Source organism: Excalfactoria chinensis, chromosome 3, assembly GCF_039878825.1.
Source record: "Excalfactoria chinensis isolate bCotChi1 chromosome 3, bCotChi1.hap2, whole genome shotgun sequence".
NCBI lineage: Eukaryota > Metazoa > Chordata > Aves > Galliformes > Phasianidae > Excalfactoria > Excalfactoria chinensis.
This window is the reverse complement of record NC_092827.1, coordinates 41,040,774-41,061,234: the sequence shown is the minus strand read 5'-3', so window position 1 is coordinate 41,061,234 and position 20,461 is coordinate 41,040,774. Positions and strand designations below refer to the sequence as shown.

The 20,461-nt window shown below is 45.0% G+C and overlaps 1 protein-coding gene across 2 annotated transcripts in view; it reads left to right on the top strand.

The window, feature by feature from the left end:
* The window catches only part of SCML4 (Scm polycomb group protein like 4), a 54,842-nt gene that overhangs the window by 18,885 nt on the left and 15,496 nt on the right, over nucleotides 1–20,461 (top strand). For both annotated transcript variants that reach the window (XM_072332340.1, XM_072332339.1), the window contains exons 3-6: nucleotides 891–1,099; nucleotides 4,496–4,625; nucleotides 6,700–6,900; nucleotides 9,100–9,294. In XM_072332340.1, coding sequence (XP_072188441.1) covers nucleotides 899–1,099; nucleotides 4,496–4,625; nucleotides 6,700–6,900; nucleotides 9,100–9,294 — 727 coding nt within the window. In that variant the 5' untranslated portion in view covers nucleotides 891–898. The remainder of the gene's footprint in view (nucleotides 1–890; nucleotides 1,100–4,495; nucleotides 4,626–6,699; nucleotides 6,901–9,099; nucleotides 9,295–20,461) is intronic.

The window sequence follows — 20,461 nt, the reverse complement described above, 5'->3', positions numbered from 1 at the left end:
CTTGGACTGAGGGAAACGGACTAAATTCCACTCCATTACCCCTGTTCAACTTCATCAGCTGCGTGGAGTTGTGATGAAATAACAGCTTTTGATGGAGTACATCCAAAAGCCCACTACTAGCATGCGCGGTAACAGATGCTATAAAATTGCAGAGCGTAAATGTTTGGCAATCCTCCTACTTTGTGCCAGCAGCCTGGCGGTCCAGCTCTGCCTCCCTGTATGGGAGTGCTGTGCTTTGTGAGATAGGGGGAGGCCTGTTTGATGTGGGCAGTACTTCCAAGGTGAGGAAGGAGCTGCAGAATCAGCGGGTCATAGAAAAATGCAGGTCGGCAGGAACCGCAGGAGGGTATCCCACTGAAAGCAGGGTGGGAACATTCAACACAGAGTGAGTTGCTCACCAATTGAGCCGGTTGCTCACCAAATCTATGACACTGGCAAAATGAGGGCACAACTGTGACACTGAGGTGCTTTCCTAATGCCATGAGAAAGTTCTCTGTGATCCTAATGGGTGCAAGAAAGTGTCTTAATTGGCTCATCTGCAGGATGCAGGGTAAGGGTGCCACTGTGGGGCTCACTGTTAGCCACCAGAAAAAGAGGCCTTGCCACCTGATGCGGCTCCCTGCTCTATACTCAAGGTCAGAAGGGAAAACTGGGCAGGATACCTGGGAACTGGTCTTACTTTGGAGCAGCTGAGCTGAATGTAGCCTGTGAATTGCACCCAGGAGTGCGTGCCTGTAGCATATTTGTTTCTGCTTTATGGTTCACAGTAAAAGACAAAATGACGATGTGAGAAAATGTGCTACTGCTCGGCATGCTGATGAAAAGCCATGAAACAAAAACTGAGTAGAAAACTCTTTTCTTCTTTCTCCCTGATCCTGGCTGACCCACAGCTCCTGGGATGAGCCACTCACCACCCCTACCCACCCTTCGGGACCCCGCAGCCATGCCATCCCCCCGCATCGCAGGGAGGAAGCGAGGCCGGCCCCCGCTGCAGCCTGCACCCATCAAGGCGACCGTCCAAAGCCTCTTCTCTGCACCCAGCGGGGCTCTGCCGGTAGTAAAGATCCCAAAGAAGAGAGGGAGGAAGCCCGGACACAAGGTAGTGTTTTTCACACTCCTCCTTCCCCTTCTGCTACATGTAGGATGTTTTGCCTTAGGATCTCAGGGGAAATGCAGGGAAGGAGGCAACAGGAGGCAACTCTGTGCAAGTGTTGGGTGGAGAAAGCAAGAGGAGCCACTTCTTCTTCCACCCCATTAAAAAAAAAGCAAACACATAATGTTTCTAGCTTGTGGGTTGGTTTTTTGTTTTGTTTTTGTGAAATATTGCATATGGAAATACTGAGAAAGTATCGTTTACTTCAGTATTAAGGTAAAACTTCAGGATGGAAACATCTGAATTGATTTACTTCAGTCACTTGCAGTTACCAATGCTGTTATCAGTGATGCTGGGTCACTTGTAGGCACTTTGGATTAAAACTCTTTGATTCTGATGTAATAACACGGTGGAGATGTGAAATGGAGCCCTGAGTGGTGTACCAGATCTCAGTGTGACCTTGTGCATGGTATGTCAGCAGCCTGTCTGTCCATTTGCAATGGATCTGTAACGTGAAAAAACATGCTGGTAGCACATTCTGCTCCACACCAATCACACCCCTCCTCCTGTGAGAAAGCCGTTTGCCCAACACCAGTCTGTGCACAGGAGAATCTGAGAGGAAGGCTCAGATTTGCCATGGTGCTGCCATGGCGTTGTGCTTTGGATCACAGTGTCAGGGCAGTCGGGCACTGCCATCAGGATGATGTTATTCCCCAGGGAGTGGCAGCCAGCAGCAAGAAATGCTATTACAATTGATGGCTCAGGGTTCAGAAGAAGACACTTGAGGTCTGTACCACTCAGAGTTTCTGGTCCTGTGCTACTGTTTTACATCATAGGATTTGTACACCATAGAAACCTTCCCTGGGAGGAGCCTTTGTACGTGGTGCATTCAGCTGAAGCGAGCTGCTCTGTCTGAGCACAAGTCAAAGATTGCCTTTTTGATGGGGAACTTGAGCTTGATTTAATTAGCTCACTAATTGTGCAACTTTCAGATGCCGTGAGACTGAAATGCATTTTAAAAAATCACTGTGGCCAAGTGGCAGGCAACCAAATTCTTTATAGCAACCAGATAGCCGAATCATTACAGAGCAGATGGAAAAATACTTCTGAATTTTTAGCAAACTAGGAATTTACAGCCTAGATTTAAATGCATTTTGACCAAGATGTGAATACCATACATTTTTAATCACATACTCTTTATAACCAGATGACCCATTGCCTGTTTCCGTAGGTATTAAAGCAAATGGCTGTGTCTTCCAAAACTGACATCTCACCATGCTTCACCTCAGAGCAAAGCCCTTTTCCCTGCTCACCTGTTTATTCTTTTTTTGCACATTCAATTATGAAATGTCACTAGCTCTTTTTCCAAAAATCATTTTATACCCGATGCTGGCTATTTGCCAGAGAATCACACAACTGCAGAATGGCTTGGGTGGGAATGGACCTCAAAGCCCACCCAGTCCCAATCCCTGCTGTGGGCAGGGTTTGCCAACCCCCAGCTCAGCTGCCCAGGGCCCCATCCAACCTGGCCTTGAGAGCCTCCAGGGATGAGGCACCCACAAGCCATAAAACACTGCATTTTCCTTAAGCAGAGTTTTTTTCCCAGGATTCTAAATCTCATTAGGAAGAGATCTGTCAGCCCTGCTAGAAGTGAGAGGATAGGGCCCTGCTCCTTGCACTGCTGGAGCAGTACTGCTGCAGGGTGTGTGTAGTGCTAGAGGGCATCCAAGTAACAGGCAGCAGAACCTGAAGGTGGAAGGACTGTATCTGGGAAATACTGTTGCCCATCTCCCTGCTTTTGGTGGCAGAAATATCAGCTCTGCTGACTGCTCCACGTGGGTGTGCATAGCATATCAGAAACCCCAGGGCTCACCAGAGTCACCCCCTGTCATGATGGCTGAATACTCAGATCAGCACCCAGCCTGCATCAACCAGATGAAAACCCACATGGTCTCTGTTTCTTAGTGAGACACAAGGACTGCTGTGGGTTTCAGTACCCAGGAAATATTTTAGCCATGGTCACTTCTATGCTGTCTCTTGTTATCAGGCACTGTTTAGTTTTGAACACATGAAGGCGTAGTCTTTTCTACCTCTAATAAAAATGGCATTTATCTGTACCCAAAGGCTAAAGAGCACGTACTGTTGCAATTAAGTTTGCAGTAAACCTCTCACTACACCAACAGACTGCCAAGAAGGAGCTTGAAAGCTGCTGAGTGTTGACAACACTTGCCTTCTCTTTCTTTGCTCTTGAACAGCAGCCTGCCTGTGCTCCCAGCACTGGGTGCCAGGTGGAAGAATCTTCTGGGCACTGGCAAACCTCTGCCTCTACTGGCAGCACACTGTGGCAGGAACCTGTGCTTGGGGCCATTGAGCTGTGAGCACGAGGACAAAGAACTAGAGTGCAAGAAACAGCTGTTTTGTTTGCATTGATGGATAGCATCCCTGCACTAGCTACCATGCTACTGAAAGCAAGAGAGACCCTAAAATCCTCTTACAGTGAAGCCTTTGCTGGGATAAGCCAATACCTGGGGAAGGGCCCAAACTCCCAAAGATTTAATAACAAAAAACTCCCTTTGGTGGAGGTAGACCCAGCAACCTCCCCTCTCCCTTTCTCCATTTCCTGTTCTTACTGTCACACTGACATAGCAATGCTTGTTTTACATGGTTGCAACCATAAATCGTGGAAAGCATAAATCTTTACTCCAAATAACCTCTAGTCTCCATCAGGACTACTGGAGGTTTGGGTCTGTAGCTAATAGTCTGGCTTCATTTCTACCTAAGATACATGGTGATGTTGTGCTGTAAATTCACACAGTTTTTCTTCTCCGAGCCAAGCTGTGGGTCATGAAGATTGCTGGATGTAATAGTGCAGTACTTGTTATTTACTGTCAGGTTGTAGCACACTATGGACCATGGTCTGAGTTTATTTACACAGGCGCCAACCCAAAGGAGCCTCATGGTGACGCTGGATCCACATAAGTTCTACACCCCCATAATCAAGAGCAGAATTTAGCCCTGAAGTGTGATTCGGATAAAACACCCACATCTCCCCTGTTCTGAATCACTGGGAATTATTTACATGCACATGAAACAGGTTGTAAAATGCCATTGCTCTGATTTGTTAGAGTCTTATGCCCAATTTGCTCAGGTGTAAATAACTGCCCCATGGGTGGCATAATATTTGCATCCCATAACTGGAAATGTTGCTACCTGCAGCAAATCAGCCTGGCTGTGGGCTCCTGCCTCCTGCCAGGGCAGAGTTTCCAGCCTGTGGCTGCAAAATTGCTCCCAGGTGGGAGCTGCTGGGGAGGGACACATGCAGAGAAGAACTGGAATATCTGATGTTTGGTTTTGTTTCCAAAATAATTGTTGTGGTTTTTTTGTTTTTTTGTTTTTTTTCAGCTGAAGTCTCGTGTCCTGATGACTCCCCTAGCAATCTCTCCACCTAGAAGCACGCCAGAGCCTGATGTGAGCTCAATCCCACAGGATGCAGCCACCATCCCCAAATCGACCACCCCACAGGCTCTTACAGGTATGTGGACTGAAGCATGCTGCAGCAAGGGGGTGAACAGATCCCACAGCTGGCAGACAGCTGCTGTGCTTTCCAGAACAAGCACAGCTCATGAAAATGGGACATTTCCAGATCAGACTGATGGGCAGTGACACACAGCAGAGCTGAGTCTGGCAGGACTATGCTTTGGCAGTGCCACGTTTGGCAGAGACCTTGGGCCCATTCTTCTTGAAATGCAGATATCAGCATCCTATGGACACCCATTACCATGTGAGCAGGGTGTATCTCTTACCTCCATGGGAAGAGAAGGGCAAAGATGGAGTTAACCAGCACCCAGACCCCAGTGGTTCACAGCTACAGCAAACCTGCTCATTTCTGATGGTTGTCTCACTCCTTTTTGCTTATCGGAGCAGAAGGAACATAGGTCAATGACTTTAAACTGCTGTAATTGAGAAGAAAATCAACGAAACAGTAGATACACCCTGAGATTTCACAGAGAAATGGATTAGATAACATTAGGTTCTAAACTAAACATATAAATCCCATTATTCCTTAGCTGGGATGCACAGAGGAGAAGTTTTCCATCTGCTCTGGAAGCAAAATGATACTAAGCATGGTGGCGATAATAATATATTTTATTCTCATTTGCCCTGTCACATCTGAAGGCTACAGAGTGCCAAGTGGCATCTACTTTGTGCTGCACTGAAAGACGTGGCTGGTGCATGAAGGCTCCAGTCAGATCAGGGATGAAGGGAAGGAGGCAGGCCTGAGCTAGCAAACCCAGTGAGGCTTGGTACCTGGCGAGCTTCACCTGACAGCCTCCTGCACCAATGCATGCTGCTTCTGTCCCTGGGTGTGCTGTGCCTTGGCTTGCTTGGTGCTTTGAAGGTGCACAGTGCCATGTAACAATAATTATGATGGCTTTTATGGCCCTGTTTACCCAGGATATACTGCTTGAGCCCCTTCTGCCACTGGGTGAGGGATGTGGTGGCAGTGTGTGCTGTGACAGTCGCACTAGATTTTCATTATGGTGATGCAAACTGTAAATTATTTCCAACTTTACGCAGCTGTCATCATGTCCTCCGCATTGCTTGATGTTTTTTTGTCACATATCTGATTTCTGTCAGAGGATAATGTTATATTGTCTGAGAGATGACAGCTCCAGTGCACTCAGCCAGCTATTATAATACATCTCACTTTAGCCTGACTTCAGGCTGTGTCTCGGTCGCCTGTAGTTACCACAACACCAGCTCTGTGCCTCTGAGATGTGGTTAGCCCCAGCCAGGCTTAAAGATGCTTACACAAGCACAGGGAGAGCACTGATTTTTTGGCTATTGCAAGCAAGTCTGATGGCACTGAGAAAAATTGCCTGTTCCACCTCATGGATTATACTGCATCCCTTGCAGATGTGCCTTTGTGATCCCTGTGGGCTTGGTGCTACAGGCAATAGCTGTCCCATTGGTGTGGTGCAGTATATGGGGGGAGGGGGGGGCAGGGTCAGAAAGGATAGGACATGGAGGGTCAAGAACCTCCCACAGCCTGTGGTGTAGCACTGCAGTGCAGTGTAGCCCCCTGAAATCACCCTCCAGAAGCTAAAGCTTGAACCAAAGTCTCATGAAGCTAAGCTCAGATCAATGTTTCTCAAAGGGCATCTCCACAAACCAGCCCAAAAAACACACAGAAAGAAAAAAAAACAAAAACACACCACAACAAAAAACCTCAAGGTAGAGTTCAGCTGTTACTGAAACACCTTGGCTCTCATTAGTATCCTTCGCTCCCTGGGCCCCTGTTGTGCTCACCAGCTGGGTGCATGGACAGTCTGCAAAGCCCAGACCCTAGGCACATACAGGGCACTTGTGGGAGCTCCTTGACCTCAGCTTGTCCTCATCTGTGACTATAAGCAAAGGCTCAAGCTTCACTAACTTCACTTCAGCAAAGGGTAATTAGCAGAGGGAAGCTTGACTGTGCAAACACAAATGGCAATGATTCAGGAATGAAAGAGCTCGTGAAATTAATAGAAAGACATAAAGCTAGCATTTGCTGGGTGCTCTGAGGGCTGTTTTGTAATAACCATGTTGGGATTTTGTGCCCACAGTCTGCATTTACATCAACAAGCAAGCTAATCTGGGGCCATACCTCGACCAAAAGAAAGTGCAGCAACTGCCAGAGCACTTTGGGCCTGAGAGACCTTCCTCAGTCCTCCAGCAGGCTGTTCAGGCTTGCATCGACTGTGCGCTTCAGCAAAAGACTGTCTTCTCACTCATCAAACAAGGCTATGGAGGAGAGATGGTGTCAGGTATGGTATTCTTGTGCAAGGGTGGGAGGCCAGTAACAACCCCAGGGGTTGATACTGGGCTCAGTCATGTTTAACAACTCCATGAATGCTCTGGCTGATGGAGTAGAGAGACTCTCCAGTAAATTTGTGGATGACACCAAACTCAGCTGGGAGCTGTGCTGCCACCCAGAGGTACCCCAGCAGCACAGAGAGGAGCTGACAGGAACCTCTGGGGGTTCAGCAAGGAGAAGCGTGAGGCTGTACCTGGGGAGGAACAGCCCCAGGCACCAGGACACTCAGCTAGAAAGCAGCACCAAGATGCTGAAAGGACTGGGGCACCTGTGCTGTGAGGAGAAGCTGAGAGAGCTGGGCCTGATCAGCTTGGAGAAGAGGAGGATCAGGGGGAGCTCATTAATACCTGGGGGGAGGGTGCAAAGATCATATAGCTTGGCTGTTTTCAGTGGTGTCCAGTGCTAGAGTAAGAATTAGTGGGCACAGACTGGAGCATGGGAGGCTCTCTTTGAGCACCAGACAGCAGTGCTGTGCTGTGCACGTGATGGAGTGCTGGCACAGGCTGCCTAGAAACTGTGGGGTCTCTTCCTCAGGGGTCTATAAGGCTACCTGGACATGGGCCTGGGTGCCCTGCTGTGGGTGTCCAAACTCAGGCAGGGATTGGACCAGATTGGATGCAGAGATACCTGCCAACCTCAGCAATCTTGTAATGCTCTGGGTTGTGAACAACTGGAAAGTGCTGGAAGCCTTATAATAATCCCTAACATTGCCTGTCCTAGCTGTCCCATTTACATGAGCAGGGTGACAACAACCAGCTTTGAACATCACTTCTGCTTGTGTAAAATGAACTGCTGCACCAGCGTCAATGTGATGAAAGTGCGATGTCCCAGAAAGGAGTGTTGCAGCAGTAACTTAGAGCTGGAGCAGGACTAGCTTCAGAGCTCACTGCTCATTGCTCAGGCTACAACTATAGCTAAGCTTTTCATGCAATTGTACAGTGAAGAGCAGCACTGGAACCCTGTGTGAGGTTCACATGTTGCTCTGAAGGAAAGTGCACAGGGTTCAGCTTTTGATGTGTTCAACCACAGGCCCAGAGCCGAACCTGCTCTCAGCTGTAGGAACTGCAGAAGTCCTACAGCAGCCTCCAATGGAGCATCACTAAACAGATAGATCAGAGAGAACCAGAGATCAGAGGGAATTTCCCAGGAGCTTCTCATCTTCCCAGAGTGACACTTCTCGCTGTATCTAGATGACCTCTCATGTCCCACGCAGAGGCCTTGGCCTGCTTCTCAGTCTGAACAGGGAATTGTTTTGAATCACTTCAGGAGATTTGTGTCGCAACGTTGTTTTGGCATATGGGGATGCAGTGAAAATGAAATGATGGGAGTGTGGAAACAATGCTTTCTGAAGAGCTGCTGCAGCTGAGTCAAGCCAAGCACTGCTAGCCCCAGCAGTTATAGCAGCTGTGCAGGGACCATGCACTGTATGGAACAGGATATCAGTGCTGCTTCATTCCCTCTCCTCTCATTCTCCTATGTGCTGCCTAACTACAGGTGTGCCTCTTCTAGGGGACCTTGGAAGTATGCTAAGAATGACTCAGATTTGGTCAAAGAAACATGAGACTGGTGTAATTTAGTGCAAAACTTCATTGCTTTTTCCTGGTTCTGTGCTACATGTTTTTCATTGCAAGCAGGAAGGTCACACTGTCACCAAGCCTGACAAATGCTTTGTTCTTAATTCCTCTGGGCTAGCCTGGCCTCAGGGACCTGAGTTAAAGTCACTTGGCCAACACTATCCCAAACCTCTCACCTCTTCTGGGCACCCAGGCCCACTCCCCAGCAGAACCCTGGTACCTTTTGTTTTGTTCTTTAATTCTCATCTTCCCATCTTCTTTAGAACTTTGGGAGTTGCACTGTGATTGCCTACTTTTGATGATATAATGCAGTTTCCAGTTGGATGCCTCTCTCAGATATCCTAGCACTGTCACTCATACAAGGCTGAATTTTTCAGCGTTCCCAGGGAAAAGTGATCTGGGCCACATGAATTGAGCTCCTTAAGCTCTTCTAGTCTGCTTTGAACTTCAGGTGGGGTGACTGGGTAAAATACCTTAAGACACGCAGACAAATATTAGCATGAAATCTTCCCTGCTCCCAAATGATAACCGACCATACCTTGCTGGGGATTGAATCGCTTTTGTTTGCTTTCCAGTCTCAGCGTTTTTTGAGGGGAAGCAGCACCTCCTGAACCTGCTGGCAGTGAACAGCATTGGGTACGTCCTGCGCTTCCTGAAGAAGTTATGTCGCAGCCTCTTGTGTGAGAACCTCTTCAGCAACCAGCCCTTCCAGCAGTACAGCACCATGTCAGAAAGCGTGGAGGTGTACGAGGACAGACGTATCGAGGCAGGTAGGCTGCCTTGTCAATGCATGCTCCAAGTTTAGTAGTGCGGAAGGGATATACTAGAGATACACTAGAGCAATGCAGGTCCCTGGGAGATCTTTCCAGAGGGAAGCAGCACACAGATCCACAGTATCTTTCCAGGTGGCTATAGAGGAAGTTCTCAGCTGAGAACCACTGAGTCTCAACATTGACAGGGGCAATCTGCTGATTGTTTTATGCCTCCTTAATCTCTCTTTCTAAGGAAACTAGATTGTGTAGCTCTGTTGTCTCTGTTTCTACTGGTTTTCTCCCATAAATTCTGGCCTCCTCAAATATATCCAGCCCTGGGATAGAAGTCTCAAAGGAACTGAAAGAGGACTGCAAAGTTATGGTTTCACTAGCAGAACCACCCAAACTTAAATTATTTTACTGCCTTTCATTAACAGTGATATGGGTGCTAAGGGAGCACACTTTCTCATGCAATCAATTACATGTTTTCATGTCTATGATGAGAGAAAGGTGTTTTCATGTCCACAACTGCATTCCACAAATTGCTTGTTTGCCAGGAATAAATGATGGGTGTGCTTTTAAAGCTGAGAGGGGGGCATGCACACAGGGCAGAAACATTTCTGTGCAGAGAAATCCAGCTGCTACTCTTAAACATAATGGAGGAAAAGAAGGAACTAACACTGAAAAGCAATATAATTTTCCTCCGAAACAAGGCATTTGCAGCAACCTGAATGTTTCTGAGAGGCAAAGGGATTTCAGTACAACAGAGTGCAGTTCACAAGGCCTTGTGTTTGTCTTTGCATTTGCATTTGCATTTACATTTGCTTTTGCTTTTGCTTTTCCTTTTGCTTTTGCTTTTGCTTTTGCATGGTGAGGCTGTATGTGATGAAAGGCTTCAGAGTTTCTGCCGTGGCTGACACATCCTGAACATCTCCCTCTCCACAATTTCACTGCAGAACTGAGTGCTGAGATATGAGTGCTGAGAGTCAGGTTCTGCCACCACACATACTTCACAGCTAATCCCAGCCTGGATGCTTCCTGTTTTTTACTCCAGCAGGTTATCATTAGCAATGTTGCATTACTGGTTGCAAGGTGTGGAAGATGTGGCACTGGATCCCAGGAGGTAGACTCCAAGACTGCTTTTGTTGCAGACAGATAAATAATATTCCTACTGATAAAGAAAGGCTATACTCAGTAGCACTGGAGTCTGAGCCCCTGAGTCTGTGTGGTGTTTCATTGCCTAAATCTCTTTACCTCCTCCCTGGAAGCCAGAATTCCTCTGCAGCAAGGTCAGCACAGAGGCCCCTCTGCTTCACCAAGCAGGAACGAGGGCTCTCTGCAGTGGCAATAATGAAGGACAATGGGAGGCCTTTGTGCAGACAGGTCTGAGTGAGCCTCAATTGGGACAGATCTTGCATGGATGCTTCAGGGCCATAATAAAGCACCACGGGAAGTCATGCAAAGCAGCCCCATTTTTCATTGTGTCTGATTTCCAGCTCATAATCGAGATGTTCTTTTCTTTAAAACCATGCGCCTTTCAGCCTCTGTGTACCAATGAATTTAACACATGTATTGACTTCAGTGCAGTTACTCTTGATTTACACTGGCAGATGTGAAAGGCGAGGCCGGCATCGTGTCCAGTCATATTAATCCACTTACACCATACAGGAGCCACCTTTTAACCCTGCCCTGCAGCACATGCCCCTGAGCCATTACTCACCTGTGCTTGCAGCCAACTGCCAGATGTTAATGGCTCACGTGGGCCAGGTGGGATTTGTTGATGCATGCGTCTATCACTTACAGTGATGTTGACATGCCTTGCAGCTAGCACCCAGAGCCTGTGTCTGCAGTCAGCCCTGCTGACACTCCATCACCCTCCCTGTGCCTGAGTTAATAATGCCTCTTGCATCTCATGCCTGGTCTCCCTTCCACAGTCACAGAATCACAGAATCATTAAGGTTGGAAAAGACCACTAAGATCATCTAGTCCAGCAGTCATCCCATCCCCACCATGCATGCTAATCACGTTCCTCAGTGTGGCATCTACATGGTTCTTGAACACCTCCAGGGAAAGTGACTCTACCACATCCCTGGGCAGCCTGTGCCACTGCCTCACCTCTCCAAGAAGAGTTTTTTCTAATATCCAACCTGAGTCAGTGGTTTGGCACATCTGGGAACAAACCCACCCTGCTGCTCTGTCTCGTGGGTGGTATTGTCAGCTATGAGGTGATGTGGAGCTGTGAGAACAACTTGTGGGAAGCAGCTATAGGAGGGCCCAGGGGTTTGTCCAGGAGATGCCCAGCCTCAGGTCTGCATCATAGTGAAGCTTGAGGTGTTACCTCCCCCCATGGCAACTGGGTTCAAAGCACCTTAGATCTGCAAATCTAACCTCAACCTAAAATTTTCCATAGGATTAGTAGTGAATTTTCAGCTAAAAAAGACATTTCTCATTTAACTCTGCACTTAATTCTTATTAATTTCTCATTTAATTCTTCAACTGTGCTGGAGCAACATGAATGAGAAGCCAGCAGGGCAGGGATATTACTCAGTGCCCCCATTTACACCCTCTGCAGTCTGCAGGTAGAGACACTCTGTTACATTACCAACCTTTTGTGTCAGAAGGTGGGCTCCTCCTCAGTACAAGTATTGAAAAGACGGTCTGAGAAGTGGTATATGCACTGTGAGAATGTGAGCAGCAAGTGATGCACCAGGCTAAGTTCAGGAGCTGGGTTTATCGGAGACTTTCCCACTGATTGCATGGGCAAGGCACCCTTCCTTGCTGTGCTGCCAAGCAGCAGATCTTGTCACCAAGTGCAAAGCCCTTCTAAAACTGCCAGAAGAAAAAGAATAACATGATAGAAAACTACATATTATTGTGTTCAATATTGACTGTTCAAAGCACCAAATAAACAGCAGCTCAGAAATTTCAAGCCCCGAGAGGACAAGAAAAATGTTGTCTTTCCCCTTTCAAGTACTGTGGCTTGTTTAATCTTGTCTCGTTGCACGCTATGAGGAATGGTGCTTCTGGCTTCACAGCACATGCAGAATAAATGGCTTTTATGGCTATCAGTAGCTTTGGATCTCTTCAGCATTTAATTACCTGCAAAGGCCATTTATTGCCTCATATATTCCTTTGGCATGAACATTATCCCTTAAACAATAAATAAAATTCTAAGGTCAGACTTAAAGAAGGAAGCACAGACCATCCAGCCATGGTGAATTCTTAAATTTAATATTGGCTCTTCCTCCACAGCCTGCCCAAGGGCAAGTCTCCTTCCTCCTGGCTGTTGTACCTCCATAGACACAGAATCATAGAATCACAAAATCACTGAGGATGGAAAAGACCCCTAAGATCATCTAGTCCAACTATCAACCCATCATCACCAGCTCACCAATCCATGGGTGCCAACCTTTTGGCTTGCCTGGGCCATACTGAGCAAACAGAAGTTGTCTTGGGTCATATATAAAATGTATGATACAGTTAATGAATATAAGTAAAAAAATCTATTCTTAATTGTATTTTTTATTAAAACATAAAAAAAACAGAGAGCAACAAAAACATAAACCTAGTGTGGTAGTTGACCTTGCTTCTGTGAAATTAGTGAGTCAGTGTCTGTTTAATGGCAGTGGCTGCAATTCTTCCTAAGTTCTCAAGGTGTCTGTCAGAGATTTTTGATGAAACATTACTTTTCCTGTACTTCATCCTTGACAGTAATCATTCACGAATGTTTGTACTGCCAAAAAGTGACAACATGAATATGGCATGATTGTGAAGTGAGTGATACTTTTCTCTGGTAAGATAAGACTTATAAAAGCTTAGGAAAGAGATATGACCATTTTTTTCTTTGAGTTGAATGTTTGATTGCAAACTCTATATATTCCATTTGAAAATTCACAGGCAATGTATTTATATTGACTGAAAACGCTGTTGCAAATATACCAAAACACCGATGATTTTTTTGGAGATCTTGAGAACTGTTCTCAAATACTTTTCTCAAAATGGAAAGCACAGCTTCAGGTCTTTCACTATTCACAGGATTGTTCTTAGCCAATGTATCAAAATGCAGAAAATTATTTGCCACAACTTGAGATTGCCATAATTTAAGTTTCATTTCAGATGCTGTTTTGGTTTGAAACATAGCGCAAATGAGTTGATTTTCAACTTGAAGATTCGGGCTTAACTCATTTAAATGAGTGATCAAGTCACAGAATCATAGAATTGAAGAATGGTCTGAGTTAGAAGGAATCTTTCCATCAAAAACACTGTAACTGTGAGCCAGTTTTAATCTGTACATTCTGGCACAAATTTTACTTATAATTCCATAAAGGACATGATTTCATTTCACAATCATAACAACATTTTAGCATTTTATCCCAACTTAGCCACCTTCCTTCAGAAAAGTGAATGACGTCCCCATAATCAGCATCCACACTTGTAAGGAACTCCTGGAATCGGTGATGATTCAGTCCCTTGAACTTTAATAAACTGACAGTTTTGATGACAATTTGCATGACATTATCCATTTTTAAAGTTTTCACAAATAATTTTTCTTGATGTACAATTTCATCAAACACAAGTTGCCCTTGACAGTGGCATCATCTTTTATTAATTTTATAAGCCCTTCTTTTTTACCAACGATCACTGGTGTGCCATCAGTAACCATATCAGATACGTAGATATGTTGACAAATGGCAAAAGAAAATTGCTTTAATGTATTTTTTTACTGCTTCAAACAAATCAAGAAATTTAGTTGTGTCTGTCAATGGCACCAAAGAAGCTATTTCTTCATTTCTTCTTGAGTACGAAGCAAGGCTAGGAAGTGGAATTTAGAGTAAGGGAAAAACAAGTTTTTTACTGTATTAAAAGGTATGCATATGGCATGTGGATAAAATGATGGGCATAAGTGCATGAAGCGTAATGGATGAGGTGATATCTACTACAGATAAAGTACTGCTGGGTACAAGCATTGAATTCAAGCCTTACATGCTCCATTGCATGGAGGAAGCACAGATACCTTTTGAGATCCCTAATGAGGTAAAATATGATTGCAACTTGGTTTTAGCTTCAGGTGCATCTTTAACTATGTTTTAGATGCAGAGCTGTATTATTCCTTCAGGAGATACCTGAAGTTAGGAGTGCAGTCCTTGATTTTAAAAGATTTAAGTGATGGTTGAAACAGGAATTTCAATTACCAAGCTTGTTAAATATTGATACAGATATCTGTTATTCATCATCTCCATATTTTATGCAGTAGATTGACAGGCATCACACAGGTATCTGCCTACAGCCAATAGTGACAAAACTTCCACCCATCCTAGCGTAGAGTGCATTACCAGTGGAACACACCGGATTTCTTGTTGTTCCTGAGAGGAAAGGGATGATCCTCAAGATTGCGACTTTATGTCAATTTAAGTTGTTCCATGTGTTCCATGGCTGGGAAGAATATTCAGAGCACTCTGTTCTGTGGGTTCCCTCACTCCCAGGGCTGCTAGCAATGGGGCAGCTTGACTCCCATGGAGAGAGAACAGAGCTGAGGGGAAGGAGGACTAGGGGCCCTCGTGCCTAAGCCGTTTTCATTGGACAGGTTTTATAGCGAATTTTAATTGTATTTTTCAAGGGAATTGTCTTAGATGTCCTTTGGCTTTTCAGCTCTACTTTTCTCCTCTTCCATGTTGCCCTCTTTTTTAACCCTTTAGATTAAAAGCTTAAAGAAACTCTTCTTCTTTTATCTGTCTTCATTTATCTTCTATTTCAGTCTTTCCTTTTCCCTTTTGCTACCAAATAAATGGAACCCCCCATACAACTGCATTTCCAGTCACACCACCCAATTTTTCTCAAGATTTGTTGGGCTCAGTTCTACCAGTGGCACACCCCAGGAATTATTTGTCAGCAGTAATTATACAGAGTACATCAAAGTGCCTTTCAGAGAGTAATAATATTCAGCATCTGCTTGAAGAACATTCATCTGTTGGCAAAATGAATGCAGAGCAGGAGATTAAAGCTAGTAAAGGAAAATCTGCAGCAAAATACAGGGGGACCCACAGTTGGGTGCTGGTGTTGAGATGGTGCAGGCTGTGGGCAGCAGCAAGAAGGGGAAGGTGCAAGGTGATGGGTAGCACAGCTGGGGGATGGGCATGGCAATGAATCTCCACCTCACTGAAAACAAAATGCAAATGTGGGTTGGGGAATCACCACGTATATAACACTTATGGTGGGCTTCTCTATGGATCAGTGAAGGAGGAGCAAGGCATTAGGGCAAGCTATGGTGTGTTCATATCACAGAAAAAAAACAACATCAGAAATACCAGAAAGTCCATCTGAGCATTGGGAAGAGAGAAATGAAGTGCAGACTTCATGAAAGATCTTATACCCACATATAGACACGTGCACAGACCCATGCTCTGTGTGTGCTCCACCTGATCACTGAATGAGTTTATCAGTTAATAGCGGGCAAACATAGCTCATTTTGCAGTTACTGTGCTTTGCTGTAGCCAACTCATGTGATGCGTCTCAAATAATTTGTTTTTCAAAGAAAAACATTGCTGTTAAATATTTGAAGTCAGTACAGTGCAAGGAGATTCATCATGGTGATAACAACAGAAATGCATTCAGCACTTTATCTGTAGAGAATGCCAGTACATAATGTGCTGCAATTTCCAAATAACGCAGTTGTTTTCATACGCTCTATTCTACACACGGCTTTTTTGTGACTTTTATCAATGCTGATTAATAAGCTTAAAGGCTACACTGAAAACTACGTGGATAGAAAAGGAAAGCACCTGAGTGCTGCTGGAGGCTGGGGGCAGAACAGATGGATGGCAGCCTCCTGTCTCCCTCTGCCTATGCAGAGTATTGCTACACTAATAAGGCACAGAATGTTGCAACCCCAAGAAATCCTCTTTTCATTATGTGTGACTTGGTGTAACATAAAGGTGAGGGAGACAGGCTCTGAAATCAGGAGGAAGAGATGAAGGGAACACTTTGCTGAAGACTCAATCCATATATCACTGAATTTACCTTCACTCGTGGGTATTCAGTACTTAATTTGCCTGCACTGTGAGATAGGACTAACATGTCTCTGTTGCAACACAAGACATTTATTCTGTCATCCCCGAGTACTTTTAAAAAAATCATCTTTAGGTGATTTATACACACGAGCACCTTTTATTATTAAATCTAATTTATTTGTCAGCAGTTAGCTTGCAAATTTACTCTCCCTTTTTACTCACTTTGGACTATAAAGCCATGTAGATCTGTTCCCAGCCAGCTTCATTTCCTGGTTCTACTGCATTAAACACGATGCAGCTCTCGTCTGCACTGCAAACACTCAGGGGAAAATGGGGGGAAAAAATCGCCTACGCTGAAGTCTTGTAAGCAGGGCAACATTGCATTTTGCAAGATTCTCTCAAATATTTAGGTCCTGATGCTAGCTGACTGGCAGCTTCTCCCTGGGGGATTCTGCATTTCAGTGGGCAGTGAGGGTGCAGCGAGGAGATGCCTGGTGCAGCAAAGCCTCAGACTGAAAACTCAGCTTTCATCTCCATGGTGTGACCATGGCTTCTCTGTTCTCAGTACCACAAGAGGATGAGGCTTATTTATGCCTTTCTGTTCTGACTGATGAATAACCCCCTTCCTTCCCTTGTGGGTGCAATTGTGTGAATTGTGTGCTCCTGTAACTGAGGCAGTTACCCTGTGGTGCTCGTGCACTGTAGGCTAAGGGGTGACATCATATTATCATCGCACTGCATGTCTGAACAGCGAATGGAGCTAAAAGGAAAGGGCTGTGCTGTTATCCAGGAGTAAATCACAGCAGGATGACCAGAAAAGCCTTAATCCATCATGGGAAGCTCTTATCTGCAGATGGAGGCAAGTAGGCTCAAGCTACACAGCAGATAAGGTGCATGGTCTATTTCTGACAGGGTGGAAATATGTGAGGCTGCTTGGCAGGCAAAGGAAAAGATATCTTTTTAATCTTTTAAAAGCTGATGTTAAAACAGAAGATAGCAGTTCAGAACCGAGGCACATCTTCACAGCGTTTAATACTGTTCACAACTCTGCTCTCTCCCTCTTTAGCTTGCCCCAGATGGAACTGATGGCTAAACTCACCTGGAGTGTTTTTCTCTGCATTTGCTTTCTGTGTTTTTCACACTTTACTTGCCATTACTAGAAGGCTGAGATGTGGAATTCTAATCCTTGCTACCTGAAGCTTATTTGACAAAAATATGGGAAATCCTTCATGAAGAAGACTGCTTACATGGATCCAAAGTGTTGGTTACTTGTGCCAAAAGTGTTGTAGCTAAAGAAAAAAAAGACAGCAGTGTGTAGTGTGGTGAAAGAGTTGGACAGGCCGTAAGATTGGTGCTTCCACTAATCTCAACAAGTGGAAAAGAAATGCAGATATTCAGAATTTGTAGATGAGAAGCAGAAAAATTTGGTTGTTTCTCTGGAGAAACACTGGAGTGAGATACCCATTTCTTGGCAGAAGGAAGTCAGTAAGCTAAAGAGAAGGGTGGAAACAAAATGCATGATGCTGGCCACTGGGACTCAGCACAAAGCTGTCCTTTCTTGCTTCCCAACAGCACCCATCAGTGTACAAGGAACTGGGGGAACTGGAGCCAAGAGTGGGGCATACAAAATACAGGGGAAGGCCAAAATGTGTGAGGAGTCTCTTGGGGAGATTTTGTCACTGTGGTTGGCTCCTCTCAGAATGACTGGGAGATGACACAAGGCTGGGAGATGACACAAGGCTGGCCCTGATGGAAGGAGAGGAGAGGTCTGGGGAAGGTATGATATCATACTGCTTAAAATATTGAGTTCACAGCTGGTCAAACCATTATGGAAAATATATGGTAGCACTTAAAAAGGTGCAGGGAAGTGTCAAAGGGCAAAACCCATCACTAAGTAATATGGGGAATAGGAGGCAAGATAACAAAAATGAAGAGTGGCAGTGAAGGAAAAAGAAAAAAAAAAAAAAAAGGAAAGGAAAGGAAAGGAAAGGAAAGGAAAGGAAAGGAAAGGAAAGGAAAGGAAAGGAAAGGAAAGGAAAGGAAAGGAAAGGAAAGGAAAGGAAAGGAAAGGAAAGGAAAGGAAAGGAAAGGAAAGGAAAGGAAAGGAAAGGAAAGGAAAGGAAAGGAAAGGAAAGGAAAGGAAAGGAAAGGAAAGGAAAGGAAAGGAAAGGAAAGGAAAGGAAAGGAAAGGAAAAGGAGGGAGGAAGGGAGGGAGTGAGGCAGATGGGAAGGGAGGCAGGAAGGGAGGCAGGGAGGCAGGAAGGGAGGCAGGAAGGCAGGAAGGCAGGAAGGAAGGCAGGAAGGAAGGCAGGAAGGAAGGCAGGAAGGAAGGCAGGAAGGAAGGCAGGAAGGAAGGAAGGAAGGAAGGAAGGAAGGAAGGAAGGAAGGAAGGAAGGAAGGAAGGAAGGAAGGAAGGAAGGAAGGAAGGAAGGAAGGAAGGAAGGAAGGAAGGAAGGAAGGAAGGAAGGAAGGAAGGAAGGAAGGAAGGAAGGAAGGAAGGAAGGAAGGAAGGAAGGAAGGAAGGAAAAGGAGGAGAGGAGAGTTACTGTGGGGTTCAGGAAGAGTTTTTGCCTACAGGAGAAATTTTAGTAGGGTTTTATTTATTTATTTATTTAAATGATGAAGAGAGTGAAAAATTATATCTGTTCAGAAAAATGTCAGGTAGGGATCATCTTTCCTAAGTATACTCTCTTCTCCATTTCCTGCTTCACTTGCAATTAATTTTCATTTGCTTTCCTAATGTACAATGGGATACACAATCTTTTTTTTTTTTGTCTTTCCGGAGTGCCTCTATTCTCAGATGCTATCAAAGGTCCATTGTATGTGATCTGCATTCACACATGCACTGTTAAATCCATGTGGCATCCTGTAGCGGTGTACAGATACCCCTGAGGCAAATGACTTACCATGCAGCTGAGGTGAGAGATAAAACAAGTACTTTTCTTCATGCCAAAGGAGAATTGTGGTCCAGAGGTGATGGATAACCTGACCAAAGTCAGGGCTGGGATGTGAGCTGCACGTTGACTCATCCTCAGGAGTTTAGCTGGGAAACATGCAGGCTGCTACTTTCAGAACCTCAGCTAAATAAACCTGAGTTTTTTGAACTATTAAAATAGACATTGCTTTTGCTTTTGGTGGCTACATTTTGCTTTTTTTTCCCTCTTCTCCTTTGCTGCATTTTAAGGTGCGCTGGATGTAACAAACTTCCACTTCTCAAACAATTTTCCTGTGGACCATTCCAGGAAAGGCAAACTAATTCACAATGGCTTGAGCATCTCAGGGTAGTGAAAAGTTGTAATGGAGACTACTGTGCTCAAAGCAGTTTTCAGTTTTATTTTCTTCTGCTGTCTTAGAAAATATGTTTTCCTCAAAATATGTTGGTCAAAGTGGGCTTAGTAGATGTAAAACCCGGACATACCACTGCTTGAGCAGTTGCTCTTGGCTGGAAGACTCTTCATCTCCTTTTGGTTGAGGCTTTCTAATGCTTACTCCAAGATTTTTAGCTTCCTAACAGCAGCCAACATGCTGTTTTTGCTAATATTTGAGTCTTTTTTGCTCTAGTGACATTGAGATGGTCCCATCTAGAAGACGTGATTGCTCAGGTTGCATTGGCTAGTGCATTTTTACAAAGCAGCCCACACTCAGTGGGCAGCAAAGAAGCTGACCAGCACCTTTTAAAAATCCATGACTTAAAACCTGTAACCACTCAAACTTGAACCCCAAGTCTCCTTTTTCCCAGTCTGTGACCTGTCTTTCCTCATGAGCTACCTGTGAACAGTAAGGGGTAACTCCGGCAACTTGCTGTTCTATCCTACTGACTGCTGATGCCTATCTGAAGACTGGGAGTTCTGAAAAGGTTTGCTTAGAAACCTGACTGTGTAAGATGATCCCTGCTCCACGTTGCCTAATGACATGAGTCACTCTTCAGATTGCCACAGCATCTTCATCTTGGGCATGTTGCAAACGGTAACAAACTGAGGCTCTTGCTGATCTGTGTCAATAGAATCATAGAATCCTTTAACTTGGAAGAGACCTTTAAAGGTCATCTAGTACAACTCCCCTGCGATGAACAGGGACTTGCACAGCTACATCAGGTTGTCCGGGGCATAGGCATCATTACTCCCATTGTGGAGCCCAAAGCAGAGATAGGTGGAACAAATTCATAGAATCACTGAATC